The sequence below is a fragment of the Meriones unguiculatus genome, chromosome 18 (genome assembly GCF_030254825.1).
Source record: "Meriones unguiculatus strain TT.TT164.6M chromosome 18, Bangor_MerUng_6.1, whole genome shotgun sequence".
Lineage (NCBI taxonomy): Eukaryota > Metazoa > Chordata > Mammalia > Rodentia > Muridae > Meriones > Meriones unguiculatus.
Genome location: NC_083365.1, coordinates 58,240,015 through 58,267,258, shown reverse-complemented (window position 1 = coordinate 58,267,258; position 27,244 = coordinate 58,240,015). Strand labels below are relative to the sequence as shown.

At 38.0% G+C, this 27,244-nt stretch overlaps 1 protein-coding gene across 2 annotated transcripts in view; it reads left to right on the top strand.

The window, feature by feature from the left end:
* Positions 1-27,244, top strand: part of LOC110560660 (contactin associated protein family member 5) — a 755,447-nt gene that overhangs the window by 488,809 nt on the left and 239,394 nt on the right. For both annotated transcript variants that reach the window (XM_060371591.1, XM_060371592.1), the window contains exon 13: positions 12,554-12,754. In XM_060371591.1, coding sequence (XP_060227574.1) covers positions 12,554-12,754 — 201 coding nt within the window. The remainder of the gene's footprint in view (positions 1-12,553; positions 12,755-27,244) is intronic.

The window sequence follows — 27,244 nt, the reverse complement described above, 5'->3', positions numbered from 1 at the left end:
ATACATGTCACTAGAAGACAGCCCTTCACATCCTAGTCATTTTTTTTTAAATCACACAGCGACCAAATATGATTCAATATATTTGGAATCTAATTCACCACCTTGTTAGACCATAAAACAGATTTCCCGGTTCTCTTTGATCATGCCCTCTACTTCAAAGCAAGGGGAAAAAGAAAAATAACTCTTCAAAAAACTGCCTAAAAGGTAAAGGCTAGAGTGGACTGAAAGGATAAATCACAGTCAAGCAGGTTGTCTGGAAGTTGTAAATGTGGCTGGTACAGGCAGGTGGAAGAGGGATGATAAATTTGATATTGTGTCCATCACAGCTAATGCAGGGAGTGCAATGATCTGGAACTGGTAATGCATGCTCCCACAAACAGAGCAGCCCTGTTCTAAAAGCAAGCTGGCTGTGGTAGGTGCAAGAGATGCATTCCTCCCTAAGCAGCTCAGCTGGTACTAGGAAGAAATACCAGCTCTTTGTGGAACTCTATGGCATTTAAAGTAGGTGGAAATTACTTTACACCAATTTCCATTCTTCCCACTATAGAGATTGAAGGAAAGGTAGGTCCTGCATCATAGATTCCTGGACTTGTTTCTAAAAGTAAAATGATCTGCATTTAAGTGGAATCTGTTCTAACAATTCCCTGTTCATCTTTGATTTTGTTAATTTGGGTCTTCCTCTTCACGAGTGTTTGGGTGATTTTGTCAAACATAACTTTTTCAGGGACTCAACTCTGTTTGATTAATGCATACTTTCTTGTAGTCTCTATTTCATTAGCTTTCACCAAAAGATTTATTATTTCTTTATTGGTTTGTGACTTTTTTTTTCTAAAATTTTAAGGGGCATTATTAAGTTGGTTACCTTAGATTTTATTTTCTAATATGAGTGTTTATCATTATAAAAATTGTTCTAAGAATAGCTATGTTGCAGAAGACCTGATTTGTTGTAGTTTCAATTTTAGTTGTTTCTATAGATTTCAAAGTTTCCTCTCTGACGTCTTCAATTTTATCATTCACTATAGTTCATTAAAAGTGCATTGCTGCACTAAATGAAATCAGCAGGGTTTTTAAAATATATTTTTATATATATATGTAGCAATATTAATAAAAATGTATATTGACAGGCTAGAGAGATAGCTCCGTATTTGAAATTCTTGCACGAAAGCATGAAGACCTGAGTTCATATCCCTAGAACCCATGTAAATGCCAGGGGCATAGTGACTCACCTGTACTACCAGTTGGGAAGTCAGTAGGAAGTTCCCCAGAGCAAAGTGACTACCAATACTAACCATATAAAAAGCTGAAGGTTTGATTGAGAAAAAGTGATCAAGGTGATTCCCAATGTCAACCTCACGCCTATGCCTACATATGCATGAGCCTATATGGGTACCTGCATCCCTGATCATACTTATGTCCACATACATATAATTATACTCAGACATACATACGTGGGTACACACACACACACACACACACACACACACACACATATATATACACATACATACATACAGGAAAATGAAAATATATATATATCATTCAGTCTCCAAAGATATTTAGATTTTGTAGTCTCTTGCTGTTCAGTTGTACTTTTACTCCAGTAACATCTTCAGATATCCCTGAAATAATATCAACAGAATGGCTTCCTGGCTTCTTTGTTGAAGAGGAGTGAAACACCACAGCAGATATTAGGGAGAACTCCTAGCCTGAGTTTACTCTATGAGTTAGGCTAACCTGTGTCTCTTTATTTATTGCTCATAGCACTGGGTACTAGACTCTGCCCAATTAAAATTCCAGCAAATTGAGACTTGGGGAGCTGATATACTTCTTAAAGGAATCTCATGGGTAGTAGAGCTACTGGAAGCCAGACATAATGATTTAATCTTATATGACATGTGTCTCTGGAAATCATGGAAGCCCAGGCCAAGCTAATGTTACTTACCTATCAGTATTTATGATCTAGATTGAGAAATGAGGCACAAACATGAAACATTAAATAAGCATTATTTCAAAAGAATGGGGAATAGGATAGTTGGAATATGGAGGGAAGGTGTAACTGGGAGAAGTTGAGGGAGGGGGCTAAAATAGGGATATAAAATGACTAAATTGTAAAAAAAAACAAAACCAAAACAAAAAAATATCAAACATCAAAAGACTGCACACAACTAGATAGTGAATAAGGGATAGAAATAGTAGTTTGAGGACTATGGGGAAGAGGGAGGGACAGTGGGACTGGGGGGAGTTGAGGGAGGGGGCTTCAATTGATATGTGTAATGAGTAAATTGTGAAGAAAAAATATTTTTAAAAACTGGAATTCATGAAATCCATAATTTAATTGTAATTTTCAGGGTACTAATAACAAGTAGAAACATTAGTCATTCTTGCACATCTTTCTTGTTTTCCTATTGCTGTGACCATGGCAATAAAAGTGTGTAATTGGGCTTCAGGGAATTAGACTCCATGAAGGTGGAACAGAAACATAGTAACAGGAATATATAAGATCTCACATCTCAACCACAGGCAAGAAGCAGAGAAAACACTAAGGATGGTGAGATGATACCTTTGAAGCCTTACACCCCATCCCTATTACACTCCACCTTTACCTTTACCAAGGCCACATGCCTCAATCTTTCCCAAACAGTTCCAACAACTGGGGACCAAGTATTCAAACAATGAAGCTGTAGGAAGCATGCTCATTTGGACTACCACAAACTACTCTCTGGCTCCCATAGGCTTGTGACCATAAATCATAATGCAAAAGGTCTTTAGTTCAATTTTCAAAACCCCTACAGTTATTCACAGTCTCTACACTTTTATGTTCTAAAGTTTCCTCTGAGGCTAAAGGCAATTTCTTCATATCCACCTCCTGTAAAATCAGTAACATAAAATCACATGCTTCTAACATACCATTTCAAAATGGAGGAATGGGAACAAAATAAGGAAATATTGGACCAAAGAAGGACCAAAACTCAGCAGGGCGAATGCCAAATCCTATAATCCCGTGTTCTATGTCAAATGTCTTAAATAGCTCTACCGTTCTAGCTTTGCTGTGGTAACATAAATCTCTCTTTCAGTCAGATTCTACTACTTATGTTCAGCTCTTCTACACAAATATATCATAGTTCTGCCACCTCTAACACTTTGAGATATTCAACACAATCCAGGCTTTACTTTCACAGCTTCACATAATACTATATTGTGACCTCTGTGAATGATGCTTCAGAAACTGATCTTGCATAGTGAGATCACTGGTATAGATCTAGACATAGAGACCCTTCTCTCTCATACCAGGTCTTTGGGCTCAATGCTTTCTTATGTAAGTGAGTATTTTAATGGTTTAACAATATGATTGTTGATTTACTTTTGCTTTTGTGTGTATGTGCATATTTGTGGGTATGTGAGTATATATGTTTATCAGTCTATATGCACACATGTAGAAGCTAAAAATTGGGATCATTATTTAGGCATCATCCATCATTCTTTTTGAGGTCTCTCACAAAACTGGAACTCACCACATTTGCTATGTTGACAGGCCAGTGATCTTCAGAGATCCACCTAATCCTGCCCTCCTCCCACATCAATTCAGGAATTCCAAGCACACACTAGCAGGCATAGCTATTTTATGTTTCTTTTAAGCAAAACCATATGGTCTTGGGTAAGCCAATAAAGAATCACCCTAGAACAGTAATAGTAATGAAGCTAGGTCTCTAATCATGGGATTGAATTGGGCTAAATAGTCAAAATAATGGAAGAAACTTGGTTAAAAATTAGAATCAACCAAGTGCTGGCAAATGTTTCCATTTCCTCCATCTATGATCATTGAAATGCAAATTCTGTTTTGGAATTTGAAGATACACAGGAGATAGCAATAGAGAGATGAAACAATGTGATGAGCACTGGGGAAGGAAGGAATAATTGGTCCTACATAACAACAATGATATTGCAAGCAGGTTGTCATGCCTTATAAGGTCATCTTATGAATAAGATTCCCACCACCCAACTCTAAGCAATGATTATGCTTCAAAAAGTGATATTAATGTTGAGCATTTCTTTAACTGTTTCTCTGTCATTCTATATTTCTTTACAGAGAATTCTCTTTTTAACTCTGCACCCCATTTTTAAATTGGATTACTTGATTTGTTGTTTTTAACTTCTTGAGTTCTTTATATATTCTGGATATTAGTCCTCTGTCAGATATAGGGTTGGTGAAGATCCTTCCCCAGTCTGTAGGCTATTGTTTTGTTCTGACAACACTGTCCTTTGCTTTACAGAAGCTTTTTAGTTTCATGAGGTCCCATTTACTGATTGTCTTAGAGCCTGTGCTGTTGGTGTTCTGTTCAGGAAATTGTCTCCTGTGGCAATGAAATCAAGGTTCTTCCCCACTTTTTCTTCTAACAGATTTAGTGTGTTTGGTTTTATGTTGAGGTCTTTGGTCCACTTGGACTTCAGTTTTGGGCAAGGTGATAAGTATGGATCTATTTACATCTTTCTACATGTAGACATCCAGTTATACCAGCACCATTGTTGAAGATGCTGTCTTTTTTCCATTGTATGATTTCAGCTTCTTTGTCAAAATCAAGTATCCGGAGGTGTGCCAGTTTATTTCTGGGTAGTCTATTCGATTCCGTTGATCCATCACACTGTTTCTATGCAGTTTTTATTACCATTGCTCTGTAGTACAGCCTAAGACCAGGGATAGAATTACCTCCATGCGATTTGTTGTTGTACAGGATTTTTTTTTTTTTTTAGCAATTCTCGGTTTTTGTTTTTCTATATGAAGTTGAGAATTGTTCTTTCAAGGTCTGTAAAGAATTGTGTTGGTATTTTAATGGAAATTGCATTGAATCTGTAGAAAGCTTTGGGCAGGATGACCATTTTCACTACGTTAATCCTACCAATCCACCAACATGGGAGAACTTTCCATCTTCTGTTATCTTCTTCAATTTCTTTCTTCAGAGACTTGAAGTTTTGGTTTTTTGTTTTTTGTTTGTTTGTTTGTTTGTTTGTTTGTTTTCAAACAGGTCTTTCACTTGCTTGGTTAGAGTCACACCAAGGTACTTTATGTTATTTGTGGCTATTGTGAAGGGTGTAGTTTCCCTAATTTCTTTCTCAGCCTTTTTTCATTCATATACAAGAGGGCTGATTCTTTTTTTTTTTTAATTTGTATCCACCTACTTTATTGAAGGTGTTCATCAGCTGAAGGAGTTCTCAGGTTGAATTTTTAGGGTCACTCATGTATACCATTACATCACCTGAGAATAGTGAGAATTTGACTTCTTCCTTTCCTATTTGTATCCACTTGATCTCCTTTATTTTTTTTTATTGCTCTAGCTAGGACTTAAAGAACTATATTGAAGAGATTTGTAGAGAGTGGGCAGCATTGCCTTGTCCCTGATTTCAGTGGGATTGATTTAAGTTTCTCTTTCCTATGTTTAGGTATGTGCCTTATATCCCTGATCTCTCTAAGACTTTATGCATGAATGGGTGTTGGATTTTGTCAAATGAATTGGACAATTTTCTTGATAGATTCCTTTTACCAAAATTAAATCAAGATTGGGTACCTAAATCCACCAAGAGAAGCAGTCATCAGAAGTCTTCTTTCAAAAAAAAGCAAATCCAGGCCAATGTTTTCAGCACAGAATTCTATCAGATCTTCAAAGAAGAGCTAACTCCAATTCTCTTGAAAATATTCCACAAAATAGCCTATAGCTAACATCAAAATAATCAGAGAAACAGGAAGAACATTAACAAACTCATTCTTTGAATCCATAGTCACCTTGAAACCTAAACCACACAAAGATCCAACAAAAAAGGGAACTTCAGACCTATCTCTCTTATGAACATTGATGCAAAAGTACTCAATAAAATACTTGCAAACCTGGAAAGGATCATCCTGAGTGAGTTGTCCCAGAAGCAAAAAGACACACACGGTATATACTCACTCATATAGACATACAATGTAGGACAAACCCACCAAAATCTATGTATCTCAAGAAACTAAGCAAGAGTGAGGACCCTAACTAAAATGTTCAATCCCCACCTGAAAGGCAAAGAGGATGGACATCAGAAGAAGAAGAAAATAGGAAACAATCTAGAAACCTGCTACAGAGGGCCTCTGAAAGCCAGAAGAAGAAATCAGGAAACAAACTAGGAACATACCACAGAGGGCCTCTGAAAGCCTCTGCCCTGCAAACTATCAACGCAGATGCTGAGCCTGATGGCCAACTGTCGGGCAGAGTGAATGGAATTTTATGTAAGAAGTGGGAAATAGTAAGAGCTGGAGAGGACAGGAACTCCACAAGGAGAGCAACAGAACAAGAATTTTGAACACAGGGAGCTTCCCAGAGACCCATACTCCAACCAAGGACTATTCATGGAGATATCCTAGAACCCCTGCACAGATGTAGCCCCTGGCAGGTCAGTGTCCAAGTGGGTTACCTAGTAATGGGAAGAGGGACTGCCTCTGACATAATCTGATTGGCCTGCTCTTTGATCACCTCCTCCTGAGGGGGAGCAGCTCTACCAGGCCACAGAAGAGAACAATGCAGCCATGTTTGAGGAGAACTGATAGACTAAGATCAGAAAGGAGAGGAGAACCTCCCCTATCAGTGGACTTGGGGAGAAGCATGCATGCAGAAATGGGAGGGAGGGTGGGATCTGGAGGGGAGGAGGGAGGGGTGTATGGGGGGATATAAAATTAATAAAGTGTAATTAATAATAAATAAATAAATAAATAAATAAAATACTTGCAAACCAAATCCAAGAACACATAAAAGATGTCATCCATCATGACCAAGTAGGCTTCACCCCAGGCATGCAAGGGGTCATTCAATATATGGAAATCCATCAACATATCCACCATATAAACAAACTGAAGGAGAAAAACCACTTGATCATCTCCTTAGATGCCAAAAGTTATATTATTGTCAGTGATGTCATGGGACTTTACAGTGATGTCCTGGGACCAACGTAATTTGGTCAGGACCCTTACAAAGAAAGTATTGAAGAGATATGTTGTTTTAGTCTTTCCTTGCCTCTTTAGTGAATTAGATATATAACCAAAACAACTTTAGTAAAGAAACATTTGACTGACAGTTGAAAGACAGTCCATCATTGAGAAGGCCTGCCATGGGGAGCTTGAGGCAGCTGGCCACGTTGCATCTCTAGGAAGGATGAAGGCAGTAAGGGATGAATGCTGGTGCTCACCTAGCCTCTTATTTCTTTAACAGTCCAGTATTCTATCCTATGGAATGGTGCTGCTTGCTTTAAAATGGATTTTCCCTTGTTGATTAACCTAATTTAAAAATTACAGCACAGGTATGCCCAGAAGTTTATCTCTGACATGATTGTGGTTTTTGTTATGTTGACAATGACAATTAACTATCATACATATATAGCAAAACTCTGCCTCTAAAACTTACACAGAAATTTTCATGCCCCTTTGATGAAATTAACCACCTTGAATGTTAAGTTTTAATGGTCCATTTTAATTAAGTAATAAGGTAATCCACCATTAAGCCAACGTAGGTATCAAGTTCACTCTGTTCACATATGTATAGAACTATTTAAAGTGAATTCCATTTATTTGAGTGTCCCTCAAGGAAATCCAGATGTGAGAAAAGGCTTTAAGTCCTTATCTGCTATCCATCCCAACACTATGCCTGTAGCTAGACTTGTGATGCCTACTGACTGAATTGTGAAAAGCAATTCAGAACACTGTATTCTTCCTTTGCATATTCTTCACATTGTACATTTGGTGCACATGGAACCAAAAGTGCCAATTATTAACAATTCTTTCCATTCAAGGTCCAAAGGCAGAAAGGGCAACACCAGCATACTTAAAATGAACAGTTAGCTCTTATACAGCTTCTGTTCCTATCTCATCAAAAACAAAACATGATTGCACTAAAGTGACTAAATGAATGAACAGACACATAAATAAATATGCAAACTGGAAAAATCTATATTTATATGAAAGAAATATTAAACTAATAATTGAATGATGATATACTGACTACATTTAGAAGCAAGTTATATACATGGAGGAAGGAGACAAGTTAACTTCTGATAGATGAGAGGTGTATAGGTGGGTAGTTAAATTACTAGATGATAGATTATAGAACATTGCTAGATATACAATACACAAATAAATGTAGTGAGAAAGAAGGCAGAAGAACTTTGAAAATAAACAACCTAATGGGCTGTAATTTTCAAGGAATCACCTCTCCCTTGGTCGATATTCTTTGGAGTGTAATTGGGCCTGTAAAGTTATTACATAATGTCTGAAAGATATTTTAGCATGGGGGCAGAAGCATTGTTCCATAAATATACCTTAGAAATAAACATAAACCTTCAACTGTTAACCATGACCATCCTGACCATTTCAAAGCTGTCCATTTTTATTTCTCATTCTACAACATTTCTGTATTTAATAGTAACTCTTTTTGGTAATTTTATCACATGTGTATATATTGAAATTGTAATGACTAGTTTCATGTCAGTTTGATACAAGCTGGAGTCATCAGAAAGGAGGGAGCTTCAATATAATTCAGAAAATACTTCCATACAATTGGGTTTTAGGTGGATCTCTAGGACATTTTGTTAATTAGTAATTGAGGGGGAGAACCAAGCACATTATGGATAGTGACATTCCTGGTCTGATGATCCTGGATTCTATAAGAAAGCAGGCTGAGAAAGCCATGGGGAGCCAACTACTTAGCAGCACCACTCCAAGTTCCACCATTAGATCTTACCTTCAGGTTCCTGCTCTGTTTTAGTTCCTGTCCCCACTTCTTTTGATAATAAACAGTGATATTAAAGTAAAAGCCAAATAAGCCCTTTTACCCTAACTTGCTTTTTACTTATGGTGTAAGCAATAGAAGCCATAACTAAGACAGATATTAACAACCTTTATGGAGTCTCAACTGAATATTCTTTTAACAACTTTAACAACATTAGTTTATATCATTTTATTTTATGAGTTAAAATTCAATAGAATTAATTTCTTGACTTTACAGAAGTGCAGTCCTATGTCAAAAGAGCAAAGCACATCTGTCTTTGGAAACATGATGGTTATCAATTAGTTGATTTGGGGAGCTATTTCTAGAATGACTCACTATTGCTGAGCATAATTTAATTGGGTGCTATGAGAATTATCTCCAAGTTTAAAGTCCTTAGAAAATTATTAAACCAAACCAAATCATTTGTTTCTTCCACTAATATACTGAAACTGAAGTGTAGAGAGATGAAATAACTTTTCCCAGGTAACAGGAAGAATTGGTGAGAAGAATTAATAGAGGGCATCTAAGTATTTGGTTCTTTCCTGTTGCTTTTTAAAGCTAAATCACATCAATGACCATAATCTTGCTATTTATAATGCTAACAGTTGCCTGCAGCATGTTAACATGTTTTCCTGTCAGTGCACTGCAACAGCAATACTGTGGGTTATTGGTTTTCTTTATGGGCCTTTGTTTCCACATTTGTAAAACTAAGAGGGTGGAAGAGGGAAGAAACCACATGATTTCTATGCTTGGTTCCTTTCCTGCTGATTGAATCTATGAAGAGTAATGTTGTAATTATGTGGGCAGGACTCTCAGATGGCAAATGCTTTGCAAGTCTTCCTGCTTCCTCCCATGCTTTATCTGTGAGGATGTTCAGAATTAAACTGCATGTCAAATTGTAGTAAATGTTTTGCCCGCGGTTATCGTAACAGTTTTATTGCACACGGGGCCTTGCAACTTTAAAATTTGCTTGTGTTTATTTTTATTCCTGTGTATCTGTGTGGGTATGTGCACTTCTGAGTGCAGTTTCCTCAGAGGCCAGAGAGGGTATTGGATCTCCTAGAACTGAAGCTACACTACATAAACTGCACGTGTTTGTGCACCATGTGACTTGGGTGCTGGAAAATAAACATAAGACCTCTGGAAGAGCTGTTTTAACTACTGAGCCACCTCTCCAGTCTGCCTTGCAACTTAATGGTCTTGGTTTCTGTTCTATAGTAGCAGCCCTACTGTGTGCCTATGTAGTGGGCACTGCTGCACTGTTTTGCTGTTATGTGTTTTAATTGACTGCAACACTAAAGTGACCAGACTAAGTTTCATGGTGGTAAAAGTGGATTTTAAGTGCTTATCTCTTTACCTTTAAAATCAAATTCCTTTCTCTTACCAATACCTTACATTCTTCCTTATCGTGTCCTTTTGATATTATCAAACTAGCCTTGTTAGAAAGGTCTGTGTATTCATTCAGCATAAAAAAAATCCAGATAATTTTTATTTGTATGTGTATTTGATTTTTTTATTAGTCAACATTCTCTAGAAGAACAGAACTGACATAATATATAAATATAGAATTTATTAGAGTGGCTTACAGATTGTAGTCCAGCTGGTTGAATAGTGACTGTCTACCAACAGACAGTCCAAGAATACCATGAAGCTGTATGTCTTGGCTGTTTTTCAGTAAATGCCAGAATCCTGAAGAAATTAGTCACTAATGCCAGTGATTGGACTTTCCAGCAAGAGTGAGGGCAGACAGGTAAAGAGCAGAAGCTTCCCTCTTCCATGTCTATTAAATAGACTTCCACCAGAAGATTCAAGTTTCATTTTCCCACCTCAAAACATTTAGATTAAAGGTGGCTATTCCCACTTCAAATGAATTAATTAATAAAAATCCCTTATAGGTGTACCCAGATGTTTAGGTTTTAATTAATTCCAGATGTAGTCAACTGGATGGCCATGAATGGCTGTCACAGTATTTATGCTATGCATGTGTCTTTGCATGTATTAGAGGTGAAGGGACAACACCAGTTGTCATTTCTCCAATGTCAGTCACCTTCTTTTTCCTTTGGAAATTAAGAAAAATGTGTGTTTGTGTTGGAGCATATCTGAGCATGTGAGTGGAAATTTCTGTGGGGTCCAGAAAAGAGCACTGCATTCCCCAAAGATAGAATTATGTATAGTTGTGAACACTAGTGTTGATTATATGAACTGAACCTGTATCCTCTGCAAAAGCAGCGCAATGTCTGAGCCATCTTTCTAACCCTCTTTTTGTTCCTTAAAAACAATTCTCGAATGGAATTTTAGGTAAGAACTGGGAAATAGTAAGAGCTGGAGAGGACAGCGTCTCCACAAGGAGAGCAACAGAACAAGAAAATTTGAACACAGGGAACTTCCCAGAGACTCATACTCCAACCAAGGACTATTCATAGAGATAACCCAGAACCCCTGCACAGATGTAGCCCAGGGCAGTTCAGAGTCCAATTGGGTTACATAGTAATGGGAAGAGGGACTGCCTCTGACATAATCTGATTGGCCTGCTCTTTGATCACCTCCCCCTGGGGGGGAGCAGCCTTACCAGGCCATAGTAGAGGACAATGCAGCCACTTTTGATGTGAACTGATAGACTAAGATCAGAAAGGAGAGGAGAACCTCCCCTATCAGTGGACTTGGGGAGTGGTCCCTCTCATGCATGCAGAGGGAGGAGGGAGGGTGGGATTGGCAGGGGAGGAGGGAGGGGCTTATGGGGGGATGCAGAATGAATAAAGTGTAATTGATGAAAAATTAAAAAAAAATTCTCATTGAACTGGAACTCTCTCATAGGCTAGGCTGGTCAGGAAGTTCCAGGAGTCCACCTCTCTCTGCCTCCCCAGCACTAGAATACGAACTGTGTGCCAGCATGCCCAGGAATTTTGTGTTGTCACTTCAGGTTTAATACTCAGATCATTATGCTTACATTATATAGTTTCCTCATTGATACTGATGTATTGTTTTGCAGATTCTTATTACCTGTAGCTGCTGTTTTCATTCTGATACTTGATGATTCTTTAAAAAATTACCCAGTGTGGTATTGCACAGCTTTAATCCCAGCCATCAAAGAGGGAAAGGCAGCTGGATTGCTAGTTTGAGTCCAGCCCGGCCTAAAAGCAAGTCCAAGACAGCCAAGACTACACAGAAAAACCCTGTCTCTAAAATCCAAAGTCTAAAACTAAACCAAGCCAAAGCAAAGCAAACAAACATACAAAAACCCTCTGGTGCTGTGTTTATACTGAACTTGCAGAGGTATTTTGTTCTTGTCAAAATTTCTTACACACAATATAATATAACAACTGTTAAAACAGCATTTATCTTTTATTACATATCAAAAGCAATAGGAGATGGTTTAAAGTATAAGGTAAGTGAATACAATATGCAAATACCATGCTAATTTATGTAAGAATGTTGGGTATCAACAGAGAATAACACACTTTAGAAAGTCTTTGAGCAGTCTCTCTGTGGTTAAGGAGAAAGACTGTATTTGTCAATTTTAAATTAATAATGGACATTAAATATGGAGTGTAAAATCTGTGAAATAAGGATTCATAAGCATAGCTCCTGAAATTAGTTTTATCTATATTAACCTGTGGTAGAACCTCATAAGGAACAAAATTCCCTGGTCCTTGTGGAAGGAAAGGGATGCTTTGATCCCATTGTTTATATAGAGCACTCAGTTGGAGAATTTGTTGTACTTGTCTTTGGGCTTTGCTTCTAATTTTTTCTGCTTTGCATTGTTGTCTGTGCAGAAGACAAGATTTGGACGACAGTTCAACACAACAACACAGAGCTGACTCGGGTACAGGGTTCCAACCCTGAGAAGCCCTATGCCATGACCTTAAACTATGGTGGCAGTATGGAGCAGCTGGAGGCTCTGATTGATGGCTCAGAGCACTGTGAACAGGAGGTGGCATACCACTGCAGGAGATCTCGCCTGCTTAACACACCAGGTAAGGTCCTTCCCGTCTTCATGGTACCTTGAAACCCATGAGACAATATCCTGGCTATATTTTTTCCTGATACAAGCTAAAGGCATTGGAGAAATGAAAACTTTAATTTAAAGAAAAAATGTCTTTAAAGGATAATATTCTTAATGACTGATGTTGGAGACCCAGACAATTAAAAGTGGTACTATCTTTGGGTAAGCAGTCCTGAGATGTATAAGAAAAACAACATAAAAAATAAACTTGAGAAAACATGGAGAAACAAACCAACAATCAGTGCTCCTTCAAGGCCTCTGCTTCAGTTCCTGCTTGCAGGTTCCTGCCCTGACTTCTCTCAATAATGGAGTGTCACTTAGGAATTTTAAGCTTTCCTTCTAAGTTTTTTGTGGTCATGGTGCATTATCAAAGCAATAGAAACTCTAAGACATTCATTCAAAGAAATGGGTATTGGACAAAAAGAGGGCTGCAGTGCACTTGATCACTCTGCTTTGTGGAGATATAGACCCAAAGAAGGTCATCAGCCTTGGCATGGATATCCAGGGACTCTCTTTTGAGTCTATACTTATCTCTGTCTTTTCAGAAAGACACCCTGACAATACCTCTTCTCACCAGTTGTGAAAATTAAGAAATTTTTGAAAGAAACAAAGCCAGAGCATTTGAGCTAGACATGGAAAGTGTGGTAGTTGGAAACCATTTTTTTTGTTTTGTTTTGTTTTTTTTAGAGATGGAAGATAACATCAGAAGGTATCAAGGATACCAGTACATAAACTCAAGAGTGATGAGTTATGTCTAGAGTAAGCACCAGGCACAGAGACTAAACAAGATAAACAGAGACTACTCCAAGTTCACAAAATTTATGTTGCCTGAAGAAGAGAGACTTCAATGGATATGATTCCAAAAGTATTTTTTTTTTATTTTTAATGAATTAATGAGTTATTAACATGGAGGTTCTCATGTAGCATACATTTGCTTTGAACTTACTATAAGCTGAGAATGACCTTGAACTTCTGATTATCTTGCTTAAGCCTGCGGAGTTCCTGGAATACAGGCATGTGCCAATATGCCTGATTTCTCCCACTGTATCCCCTATGTCATGCTGGCCATCAAATTCAGGGCTTTCATGGATGTTTGCAAAGTACTCTACCAGTGTAGCTAACATCTGACCCTAAAGTTTCATTTCAGAAAAAAAAAATTAAATACATTGCTAACTCTTGTTTTGTTCCCCTGATGCTGTCGTTTTCTAGTGAATAAATGATGGGTTATTTCATGTGTATTAGTTACTCTGCTTCTTGTTGGGATATAACACTTAACAAAGCAGCTAGAAGAGGGATTCCTTTGTCTCATGTTTAGAAGCCCATCGTGACAAGAAAGCATGGTGGCAAAAGCAGGGTGGTGTGAGGCAACAAAATAAAACAATTGCCTGTTCATATCCTAGAGGATAAGGGAACAGAGAGGAGAATAGTAATATTCTGCTACATTTTTCCATTTTCCATTTTATTAAATGCCTACACAGGTTAGACACATTAAAGTCTATATCTCTTGGGCTGGCCTGGAACTCCATGTACAGAACAGGTTAGTCTTGTTCCCATGGAGACGCACATACCTCTTCCTCCCAAGAGTTGAGATTGAGTGTATAAGCCACTAATCCCATACAGACTCTTTCATTTCTGCCAATATTTATTTTTACAAAAGGCTAGACAGGTATCAAGTATCTAAGAAAGAACATCAACCACTTTCTGTCACAAAGTTCAGTATCCCAGGGCTTAGCATGTGCTGGTTTAGTGTGCTGTGGAACAAGAGACAGAAATGAGTGGGAGGTACCTAACTCAATACACTGCACTACTTAACTAATCTATGGTCTTCAGAGGGAAGATATCGTTCCACCTAAATGAATTTTCCAGATAACTGCCACTTATCTATTTAAACACCAAAACTATTTTCAAAGAAATTTTAAATCTTTGAAATGGAAATATTTTTCCAATAGATTACATGCCTCCTTGCTTTTTTAAACACAGAATTCAGAACAGAAAATTGAACTTTTTTTTAATGACTCAGGATCATCACTGTGAAATCAATTCTGGAACTCCTGTTGGATTTAGCTATGCTTGTTAGGCTGATGAAATCAGCGCTCCCTCTCTGTGTTCCTTTTCTTGCATCTCAGTCTCCACAAACTTTCCTACAAAGCCCAATGTCTGTGTTTCCTTGAATATTTTTCTGTTCCCTGATGATTAAGCTAAACATATTTGCCACCCTAGGTCTTTTTCAGGGTGTCTGGCTCTAGGAACTGCCCTCCTTTCTTTTCATTGTCTTGTCATTTTCCAGTGCTTGAGCTCCTATGAAAAAGTAGATGTCCATTATGACTTTGAGACTTTCCTGAAAAATTGACACAGTTATGTCACTTTGGTTATATCATTTCTTTCATTCATTTATGTGTGTGCTCATGCACACATGCATCTGTGCATGCACATATGTACACACACACACACACACACACACACACACACACACACACACTATAACCACAATGCTCTTGGAAGTCAAATGTATTAAACCCACCCTTTCCCTGTTACTGAAATCATAGGCTGTTGTGAGCTACCTTACCTGGTGCTTGGGAACAGCACTCTGGTCCTCTGGCAGAGCAGCATTTAACCTGCTAAGCCTTTATGTTTCTTTTTATTAATTTATTTTTTTATTAATTATACTTTATTCACCCTGAATCCCCCCATAAGCCCCTCACTCCTTCCCTCCCAATCCCAGCCTCCCTCCCCTTTCTTCATGCATGCCCCTCCCCAAGTCCACAGACAGGGAAGGTCTGCCTCTCCTTCCTTCTGATCTTAGATATACTCAATCATATAGACATGTAATATAGGATAAACCTACAAAAATCTGTACATCTAAAGAAACTAATCAAGAGAGAGGACCCTGACTAAAATGCTCAATCCCCATCCCAAAAGGCAAAGAGGAAGGACATCAGAAGAAGAAGAAAAAAACAAGAAACAAGCTAGGAACCTGCCACAGAGGGCCGTGAAAGGCTCTGCTCTGTAGACTATCAAAGCAGACGCTGAGACTTATGGCCAACTGTTGGGCAGTGTGCATGGAATCATATGTAAGAAGTGGGAAATAGTAAGATCTGGAGAGGACAGAAACTCCACAAGGAGAGCAACAGAACCAGAAAATTTGAACACAGGGGTCTTCCCAGAGACTCATACTCCAACCAAGTACCATGCATGGAGAAAACCTAGAACCCCTACACAGATATAGTCCATGGTAGTTTAGTGTCCAAGCAGGTTACATAGTAATGGGAAGAGGGACTGCCTCTGACATAATCTGATTGGCCTGCTCTTTGATCACCTCCTCCTGAGGGGGGAGCAGCCTTATCAGGCCACAGAAGATGACATTGCAGCCACTTCTGATGAGATCTGATAGCCTTTATGTTTCTAGTCTTTAGCATTCCTTTGTGTGCAAGCATTGTCTTTCTAACATTGTCTTCCTAACATGTCTTATGTTCTATGAGTTTAAGTTTGCACAGGAAGAGCACAGATTTGTGGGGTTTGCATTGGGAGTGAAGCCTCAATCTCATTATCACCTCACTTCTGCCAGTTTGCATAATTTCACTACCTGTTAAATTTACACAAAGATCTTAAATTCATAAGGCTGAGAGAAAGGAAGGAAGACAAACACAAAGTACAATATGGATGCTTCCAGGTTTATTTCAGGCATCCAGCAACCAGCGTCTCTGCTCAAAACTTCTATCTCAGCAGACAAGGAACAAAGTTGATGCTATCATGAGAAATAAAGTGAAAGAGAATGCTCTTTTTATTATTTATTATGTATTGAAAGTTTCATACAGTGAGTTTCTGTATGTCTATCACTCCTTCCCCAACTCCTCCCAGATGGTCACCTCAGTACCTGTGCAACTTTGTGTCCTCTATTTTTTAGTACCCATTAAGTTCAATTTGTGCTGCCCATATATTCATTGAGGTGTAGCCTTCCACTAGAATGTTGTGGCTTTTGGGTACTACACCCTTTAGGAAAACTGACTGTCTTTCTCTGGCAGCCATCAGTTACCAACAGCTCCTCAACAAGAGGTGAAACTTTATGTCTACTTACCCACTCCATGCTGATACTTTTGTATGGATTGAGCTTACAAAGGTCTTGTGCATGCTATAATAACCTCTGACTTCATATGTTTAGCTGCCTTGTTGTGTCTAGAGGATACTCTTTCCTTTTATTCACTTAGTATCTTTGACTCTTACAGTCTTTATACCTCCTCTTCTACAATAGTATTTCCTGAGGAAGATTTCAATATAGATGTTCCATTTAAGGCTGAGCATTGCCCAGGCCCTTACTCTATGAACCTTGCCTAACCATGGGTCTCCATGTTAATCACCAACTACTGGAAATGAAAGCTTTTAATATAAAGGTTGAGAAAAGTATTAATCCATAGGCATAACAATAGGTCATTAGTAGTCAGTTTAATACTATGTCCATTTACTAGAATAATTATAGTAGTAGGTTCTCTGTTAGGACCTATGACCTGGCTAGCCATAGATTATTGGCTCAAGCAATGGATATCTACCTTATCTTCTCATTCCAGTGTTGGGAATCTTATGAGAGTATAATGTCACCAAAGAAAATCATAAGTACTTTTTTTGGTAGTAATAATTATGCATGCACATATGAGAGAGAGAAAAAAGATAGAGGAACGTAGAGACAGAGAAGGAGGGGTTAAAGACAATATCAAAGCATATAGGTTGCCATTAACTGGTAGTCAGAATGCCAGGAAACTATAAAGTGAAGCATTTTCAGGTGGATTTAAATTGTCAAGATGATGATGCAGAAGAAGTCTTCTTGCCATAGCATCTCCTCTGTACTTTACACAACAGATGATTAAGGGAGGAAGCAAAGAAGGCAAAATGAGAGAAAAGGAAAGAAACACCCAAATGGGCACCATTGATGAAGGTTTCTTATGGCTGTGACCATTTGTGTACCAGCTAAGTAATCTTTCTAAACAAAGCCCTAGACATGCCCAGAAAAATTTATTATCCCTATGTATCTTGATTAGTGCCAGAAAACTGAGGAAAGGCTGAGCTCTTCCTTGTACCTCTCTCGACAAAATCAAAGCACACTTTTTTTTTTTTTTCATATTATGCCAAGCACTACAGATCGAAGAATGTGGACATTTACAAAGAGCATGCATTTGTATGCATTTCATGTTGTGTAGAAAATTAAAGATAGAGAGAAAAGAACAGCCAGAGCCACAGAGTTGTTAGTACCTCTTGAATTGTGCATGTTCCTGAGAAATATTCACATGTTGTACCACTCAGCTTCTAGGTGGTGGACTGTAGACACCACAGCAATTCCTTAGATCTCTCTCCAAGCTTTGGGACTTCCTTGGTTATCTATATCCAGCAATAATGAAAGTAGAGGGAAGACAGGCGAGAAGAGGTCAAACATGGTGTACCACTGTGTTTCTTTCATTGAATTGGTGACTAAACCATGACACTTGTTTTCTAATTATTCTTCTGCTACTTCTGTCTAGATCTGCCCATAACTCCAGCCCAGGTGAAATCTCATCTATCTCTGAAACTGAAGTTGTGTCCTGTAAGCTCCATGGTGCTATGGTCCACAGGAAACATGCCCTGTAACTCCCATGCATCCTTGCATTTTTCCACTCTGTGTGCTACTTCTTGCCACAGCTTCATGCAAGGCTAAGACACTGCTACAGAATAGCTTTTCCCAGGATGTAAGTAGTCAACCTGAAATGCTCTGTCAGCCCCTTTCACTGAGGGAACAAGCATCAGTTTTAAACTGGATTAGGATACAGCAAGCCACTGAGCCATTTCTCATACCTCAGGACCTTGTAGACATTCTGCCTCTAGAAAGGGGTTGAGAAGGCATTAAATGATGAGTATATAAAATGATGTAACAATCAGTTCAGGCAATGTTTACCTGCAAAGGACAGGAAAATCAACTCTGAGGCTATGGCCTCCATGATAGATCAGTGACCTGGTCAGCTACCTCCCTACATCAATTACTTTTCTCCTCACTGTGACAAAATTATTTGGCAGAAAGACCTTCAGAGAGGAAGAGTTTATTTTGGTCCTTTGTGCAGGAGATAGTCTATCATGGTAGAGAAAATAACAAGCCGTTTAGTTCATGGGGAAGGAGCCTGCATGTGGTCAGATAGAAGCAGCAGGTAAAAAGAAGGAATTTAGCCAGAAGCAACACCAGACTATGTCTTTCTCCATACCTGATTCCCAGCAACCCACACCTTCCAGGAGGTTCTACCTCCTCAATGTTCTAAAACCTCTATCAGCACCCCAGTAGAAAAATCAAGTAAAGATTTAAGACTTACAGACAATATCTCACATTCAAGTCATAGCACTTCAGAAAAAAAATAAAAGAAAGAAAAAGAAATAAACAAAAAACACTGGAAGGAAGACAAGATACATAGGCTTTGAAAAGATGATCCTACAAGGTAGTCTCCTAAAGCTCTCTGGAAAGAATAGGCATTGAAAATTCTATCAGTCCCCAAGTTTTTTTCCCATCTTTTCCAAGTTTTCTCCCATGTTTTCCACAGAGCCAAGGATGTGCCAGTAGCCTGTCTATTACACACACACACACACACACACACACACACACACACACACACACTGCCGTATTTAGCACTTTACTGTGAAAGTTTAGTTTCTAATTCCATCCCAAGTAAAGCTGAGCATGGTCCATGGCACAGGTGACCAGTTAAGACTGGAATGTATGGTTTGGTCTTGACCTTGAATATCCCCAAAGATGCATATTTAAAGATGTGATCTCTCGTTTGGGGTTGGTGGTGAGTGGTAGAACTTTTAAGGTTAAACCAAGTGGGAGAAACTCAAGTCATTGGAGTCAGCGTTTTCAGTTTTTTGTTTTTTGTCATTTTTAATTTGTGTGTGTGTTTACACACGTGTGCAGTATGAAGTGCATGTGTGTGTTTATTTGTATATGTGCAGGTAGGTGCATGTGTATCCCTATATGTGTATATGTGCAGGTAGGTGCATGCGTATTTTTGTATATAAAAGCCCCAAGACAACCTTGGATGTTGTTCCATAGAACTCTGTCCACCTTGCTTTTTAAGAGTGAATCAACTCCTGGCCGGGATCTCATCAATTCTGCCACACTGCCTGACAGGCAAGCCACAGGGTTCTACATTCATCTCTCCAGCACTAAATATAAAAGGATATTCCAGCATGCTCAGGTTCTCATTCTATATGTTACAGCCATATGTAGCTACACCCATCTTTTTATTTGGGTGCTGGGGATTTGAACTTAGGTCTTCAAACCTTTGCATCAAGTACTCTTGTGGGATCATCTTCCTAGTTTCCTCTGCTTTATTAATGTTGCTTATGGGACCTAATTTCCTCCTCATGTCTATGCAAAAGCACTTCACTTCCTGAGCCATATCCTTGGCCCATTGACCATGATCCTTATTCCCTTGACCATGGACCCAGTAAGATTGATCCTTCCCTTAGCCCAATGGTAGACACAAAGCATTGGGGCCAAGTGGTCACAGAATGAAATCTTCAGAATAGTAACTCTAACATACCTCTTTTCCACACAAATTAATTGTCTCAGTGACTTGCCTATAGGAGAAAAGGCAGAGTACCATACACAGAACCATGAGAGATTCAGACTCTATTATTTTGAAATCTAATAGTCATAAGGCTATAATTGAAGTTTACTTTGATTTTCTTTAAGTAGAAAGAATTTGCAAAGCAAATTCACCATGCAAACAAGCTAGATGCATGGATTCCCACACACTGAACTTCTGTCTACCTTCTAGGAACTGGAGTTCCACTCAGTCCCCTTCATCATTCCTATAGGCTTGAAGGAGGTTCAACTTGTAGTGAATTGCTTAACCTCATATTCCAAAAGTATTTAGAAGCACACTATGTGATCTCTGTGAGAGACTTATATCCTCAATTGCCCTTTTCCCTTCATCACTTATACTTTAGTGACATTTAACTAGGTAGCTACACACACACAATTTAAAAATAAACATAGAGACTGGGCTCAAATCTTGTCAGTGTATTTCACTGTGTATGAAAACCACTTCCCACAATATTTCTCTAATAATAGACTCTTGATGATTTGCTTAAAGCAAAAAGTCAAAATAGAAGTCAGTGAATTTATAAGGAAGATACCCACCTATTCTAAGCCACAGATATGGATGCATAACTAATTGAAAATAAATACTGTATTTAAGTTTAATAGATATGTACCTAGCCAAAATTAAGTTGCTGCTTTGATCACTAATTATTCAAATGACCAGTGGTTATTGTACATGTATCAAAATCCAGACCATCTACAAGATATAGTCTGCCTTTTCTACAGTACTTCATGATAGTATATGTTCAGTTATTGTATCTCAAATGTGGCCAGAAATCTTTCAATCATAAGGTACAGTTATAGTAACAGGAAAAGAACATGAAATTTGGAATCCTAAAACCTGATCTTAGTTATTGTGTCATTTACTTACATGCTTAGAGCATGTTTTCTGGGGTTTGTTGTTATTTGGAGACATGGTCTCATGTATCTCAGCTGGGCTGTGAATGTGCCAAGTAGCTGATATCCCACTCTCCCTCCTACAAGCTGGCATTCCAGGTCTGCACCAGCTCATCTGGTTTAGGTGGCACTGGTAAATGAGCCCAGGATTTTGTGTTTGGAGGGAAGCACTCTGTTAACTGAGCCACATCCTCAGCCCCTTTATAATCTCTGCTTCTGTGTCTTAGTGATAGCTAATGGGATACATGCTGTGACTTGGGGTGGCAGATAAGCAACCTGCTCTTGTAACTTTATCCAGTATCTTCTTCCCATTACCCAGTGAACACAGTAATATGATCTCCATTAGCATCCAGCCGAGAGTCTTGGGACCCCACTTAGTTTCTGTGAGAGTATTCTTCTTTGAAGATTAAGTCTTCCTTGTTTGATAGCATACAAGCCACCTAAACTTTGGTTTACTTATAAATGTGGTTGTTATATATTTATAGAAGTATTGTTGACCATTTAAGTTATAAGTGTAGGTTACCTACTGACTTCTTTAAGCCATCCAAATTCATTACTGTAGCTACCCATCTCATGTGAGCAAATGGCATCCTCATTTGTTAAATTTCAGTACAAAAATCTAGAAAGTCTTCTTCATTTCCATTCCCTGTGCTCAGATTTAGAGTCTTGTAATTCCACTGACGTAACCTGCCTTTCAGCCCTCTCATGTCCTCATATTGGTCTGGCCCATACACTTACTTCCTTTCCTATACCAATATTCATCCCACCTCAGCCTTGCAGATGAAGTACTCTTTTTCAAAATAATATTATGAAACTTGGCCTCAGATCTTTCCCTCTGCCTTGAAATAAAACCTTGACCTTTTTATATGACCTGCAGAATTCTGCTTGCTGGAGACTCTGTTTTTCCATCCTCCTACAGTCCCACTCCATGTTGCCCCGCTTCTCTCTCTGTTCCTTGCTAAGACTTACCTTAGTGCAGTATGTTCACTCTTCTTAAATGTTCCTATTTCTCTGCTGAGATCTCTTCTGTTATTTAGCCCTCACTCTGAGTTTTACATATAACTGAAAAGTCTATTCTATTATTCTTCACTGCCTTATCCTAATAGTCTGTGTAGATCTCATTACAGACATTTTTATTCCATTTATTCACTGAAGTTCTTTATGCCCTGATTATTAGAAGATTAGATCCAGATTAACGAGATTTATGTTATCTTGTTTTACCCCAAATGCCTAGAATTGTGCTTGGATATGAGAGAGACTTACTGAGTAGTTGTTGGATTAATAAAATATCTCTTCCCCTCCAATTAAGAATGACTTCTCTCATGTATGTGATGTATAAGAGAGCAGTGACTGAGCAAGTGCATTTGGCTGAGCCTGCGGCCTGGATGCTCACAGGCAGACAGCCACATCACAAAATAGAAACTGCCAGCTTGGGAGGCTCTGTCATTGACTCTCTGTGACCATGAACAAGTTACTTTTATTTTATGGGTCTCAAGTTTCTCATTTTTAGGACTGGAAGTTATATTTCATGTTCCCCAAGTGTCTTTTTTACCATGGCTTTCATGTCTCTACACTAATCAAACAATTTGAGTGAAAATGCATACCAGAGTTTATTACTTTCCTTTCATAGGAAAGAACTAAAAGTGTTGGTAAAACACATATTTTTTGAGACACTTTAGCCTTATTTTAGTGTCTTATTTTATTTAATATCTTATTTTTGAGACACTTTAGTGTGTATTTATATAGTAAGTGATGCCTTTACCTCTTTCATGCCAACTACTTCCTCACAAAACACTTTCCAATAAATAATACTCGTTCATCAAGAAAAGTATGGGTCTGCTGCTCTCCTAGGTCAGGATTAGTTAGAAAAACAGAATAAAAAATGGTGTAGCTTAGTGATAGAACATTCAACTGACTTCTATGTGGCCCTGGTTCAATCCCAAGCACTATAAGATTACCAGTAGTTACCACTAGTAATAAATGCAAGGGAAACATATCTTATGGTGTTAGTTATGGTTGTCTCTGCAGCTGAACATTCTGCATCTGAACACAATTACTAGGAGTAACTGCATGAAAGACAGCTTTGAGTTGGAAATAATGAGCAGGAAAATAGCAGTGGGAGTGAGTGTAAGGCTACTTGCTAACCCATTCACAGACCCACAGCAGAGGGAGCACAGTGCCAGCAGTCATTTGGTTCTCCCTTGTCTCTTTCATTTAGTCCAAGACTCCAATTCCTGTAAAAGTGTCAATCACATTTAGAGTGAATCTTCACCTCTCAGTCAATTCTCTGTGGAAATTCTCTCAAAGGCAATCACAGGAGCATGACTCACTAATGCCCCTGCCATTACCTAACCCAGTCAAATTGACAACCATAATTAACCATTAAAGCTTTAGAGGTGGTAAAGGGAGAGAATATGAGGAGGATCTGCTAACACTAGGGCCATTTGAGGGATCATATGGAAATTTTCTACAGTAGAAGTTTCTTAAAATATACACATTTATGAAGGAAATCTAAATGAAATCATTAAATAATGAGGGAGACGATGGCCCAGCTAGATATATTTTAACAGCAAGTAAAACCCCAGTGCCAGGACTAGGTTACATCTAATTGAGTAGCTAGTCAAAGGAGTCCCATGGAAACCCATAAACAACTCAGTGTGTTGCCAGGAATATTGTTTTGTCTCCATAAACTGATATCAAAGCCCCATTGCTGAAGATAAGATCTGTATATGTCATTGAACATGAGAAGTTAACTGGTGCCACCTAGAGCCTTTACTGTACTGAATAGTGTTCACGTTACTCACAGGAGTGCACCATTACCCAGGGCTCTAAGCTGTTTTCAAATTAGCTCTCGGTTTCTGTAATTGTTTCTCTGCAGTTCGATATTCCTGAGAATTCTCTGCTTAACATTGTACCCCGTTTTTTATTTGGATTATTTGGTTTGTTGGCACCTAATTTCTTGAGTTCTTTATATTTTCTGCATATTCGCCCTCTATCGGATGTAGAGTTTGTGAAGATCTTTTCCCAGTCTGTAGGCTATCTTTTTGTTCTGGAGACACTGTCTTTTGCTTTACAGAAGCTTTTCCGTTTCATGAGGTTCCTTTTTATTAATTGTTACTCATAGAGCCTGTGCTGCTGTTGTCCTGTTCAGGAAGTTGTCTCCTGTGCCATGAGTTCAAGGCAATTCTCCAATTTTTCTTCCCACAGATTTAGTGTGTCTGGTTTTATGTTGAAGTCTTTGATACAAATGCACTTTAATTTAATGCAAGGTGATAGATATAAGTCTATTTGCATTTTTCTACATGTGTACATCCATTTTGACTGGTACCATTTGTAGAAGATGCTATCTTTTTTCCATTGTATAGTTTTGGTATCTTTGTCAAAGATCATGTGTTAATAGGTATATGTGGGTTTATTTCTGTTTCTTCTAATTGAATCCATTGAATTGATCCAGAAAATTTTCAGTAGAATTTAAATTTTCCAGTGGAATTGATCCAGAAAATTCTCGATTTTGTTTAGATTTTCAAATTTTGTGCCATATAGGTTTTTGAAGTAGACCTAATGATTGCTCAGATTTCCTCAATGTCTGTTGTTATATTTCCCTTTTCATTTCTGATTATGTTGATTTAGATAGTGTCTCTCTGCCTTTTAGTTAGCTTGGCTAAGGGTTTGTATATCTTGTTGATTTTTTCATTCATAGACCCAGCTCTGGTTTCATTGATTCTTTGAATTATTTTAATTGCTTCTATTTTACTGATATAGCCCTGAGTTTGATTATTTCCAGCCATCTATTTCTCTTGTGTGTGTCTGCTTTTTTTTTTTTCCCCAGGGCTTTCAGTTGAGCCATTAAGGTACTTGTATGAGATGTTTCGAATTTCTTCTTGAAAGTGCTTAGTACTATGAACTTTCTTCTTAGCACTGCTTTCATTGTATGCAAAAAGTTTGGGTATGTTGTGCCTTCATTTTCATTGAATTCTAGGTAGTTTTTAATTTTTTTTTCTTTATTTCTTCCCTGACTCAGCTGTCATTGAGTAACTAGTTTTTCAGCTTCCATGTGTGTGTAGGCTTTTTGCTATTTCTGTAGCTGTTGAGGTCCAGCTTTAGTCCATGATTGTCAGATAGGTTACAGGGAATTATTTCAATCTTCTTGTATCTGTTGAGGCTTGCTTTGTGACCAACTATATGGTCTATTTTGGAGAAGTTTCCATGAGATACTAAGAAGAAGGTGAATTCTTTTGTTCTTGGGTGAAAGGTTCTGTAGATGTCTGCTAGATCCATTTGATTCATGACCTCTGTTAGAGTCATTGTTTCTTTGTTTAATTTTGGTTTTGTTGATCTGTTCTTTGTTGAGAGTGGGGTGTTGAGGTCTCCCACTATTTATGTGTGGAGATCTGTCTGTGATTAAAGTTTTATTAATGTTTCTTCTACAGACGTGGGTGCCCTTGTATTGGGGGCATAGATGTTCAGAATTGTGATGTCTTCTTGGTGGAATTTTCTTTTGAGGAGTATGAAGTGACCTTCCCCATCTCTTTTGATTAATTTTTGTTGAAAGTCTATTTTGTTAAATATTAGTGTATCTACTCCTGCCTGCTTCTTGAGTCCATTTTCTTGGAAAATCGTCTTCCAGCCCTGTACTCTCAGATAATGTCTATCTTTGTGACTTAGGTGTGTTTTTTAGTATGCAAAAGATTATTGGGTCTCTTTTATGCATCCATTCTGTTAGTCGGGGTCTTTTTATTGGAGAGTTGAGTACATTGATGTTGACAGAAATTAATGTCCTGTGGCTGTTAGATCCTTTGATTTTGATTATGTTTATGGTAGTGTGTTTGTATGCTGGTCTACTTTTTTGTTTTGCTGCAGTGAAGTTATTTATTTCCTGTGTTTCCCTGAATGTTTTGCTTCCTTGAGATGTATTTTCTTTCTAGTATCTTCTGTAATGATGGATTTGTGGGTCTGTGTTGTTTAAATTTGTTTTTGTATTTGAATATTTTGTTTTCTCCATCCATGATGATTAAAAGTTTTGCTTGATATAGTAGCCTAGGCTGACATCTTTGTTCTGTTAGGGTCTGCTTGATACCCATCCAGGCCCTTCTGGCTTTCATAGTCTCTGTTGAGATGTCAGGTGTGATTCTGGTGGTTTTGGCAATATTTGTTACTTGGCCCTTTTCCCATGCAGCTTTTAGTATTTTTTCTTTGTTCTGTACACTTACTGTTTGGTTTATTTATTATATGGTGGGAGGATTTTCTTTTCTGATCTAATTTATTAGGTATTCTGTAGTCCTCTTATATGTTTATAGGCCTCTCCTTTAAATTTTGGAAATTTTTTTCTATGATTTTGTTGAAAATATTTTCTGGGCCTTGAAGATGGGTCAATTCTTTTTCCTCTGTTCCTATTATTCTTAGGTTTTATCATTTCATGTTGTCTTGGATTTCTTGGATGGTTTGTGTAAGAATATTTTTTTTAGATTTAACATTTTCTTTGATGGATACATCCATTTCTTCCATTATACCTTCCACAACTCAGATTATTTCTTCTATCTCTCATAGTCTGTTGGTTATGCTTACCTCTCTAGGTTTTGTTTTCTTTCCTAAGTTTTTCCTCTCCATGATTTTCTCCATTTGTGTTTTCTTTAATTGTTCTAATTCTAGCTTCAGATCTTGAAACTTTTGGTTGATTTTCTTCACCTGTCTCACTGTATTTTCCTATTTTTCTTCAATTCCTTTACTTGTTTGTTTAAACGTTTTACTATGTTTTCATTTCTTTCAGTGATTTAATTATTTTCTCTCTGAAGGCCACAAACTGTTTGGCTGCATCTTCCTGTATTTCTTCACAGATGGTCATACTTTTTTTTTTTATTTTATCTTCTTCTATTCCTTTATGGATAGCCCTAATCTGTTTGACTTTATCTTCCTTTATTTCTTTTCACATTTTATTTGTTTCCTCCATTTTCC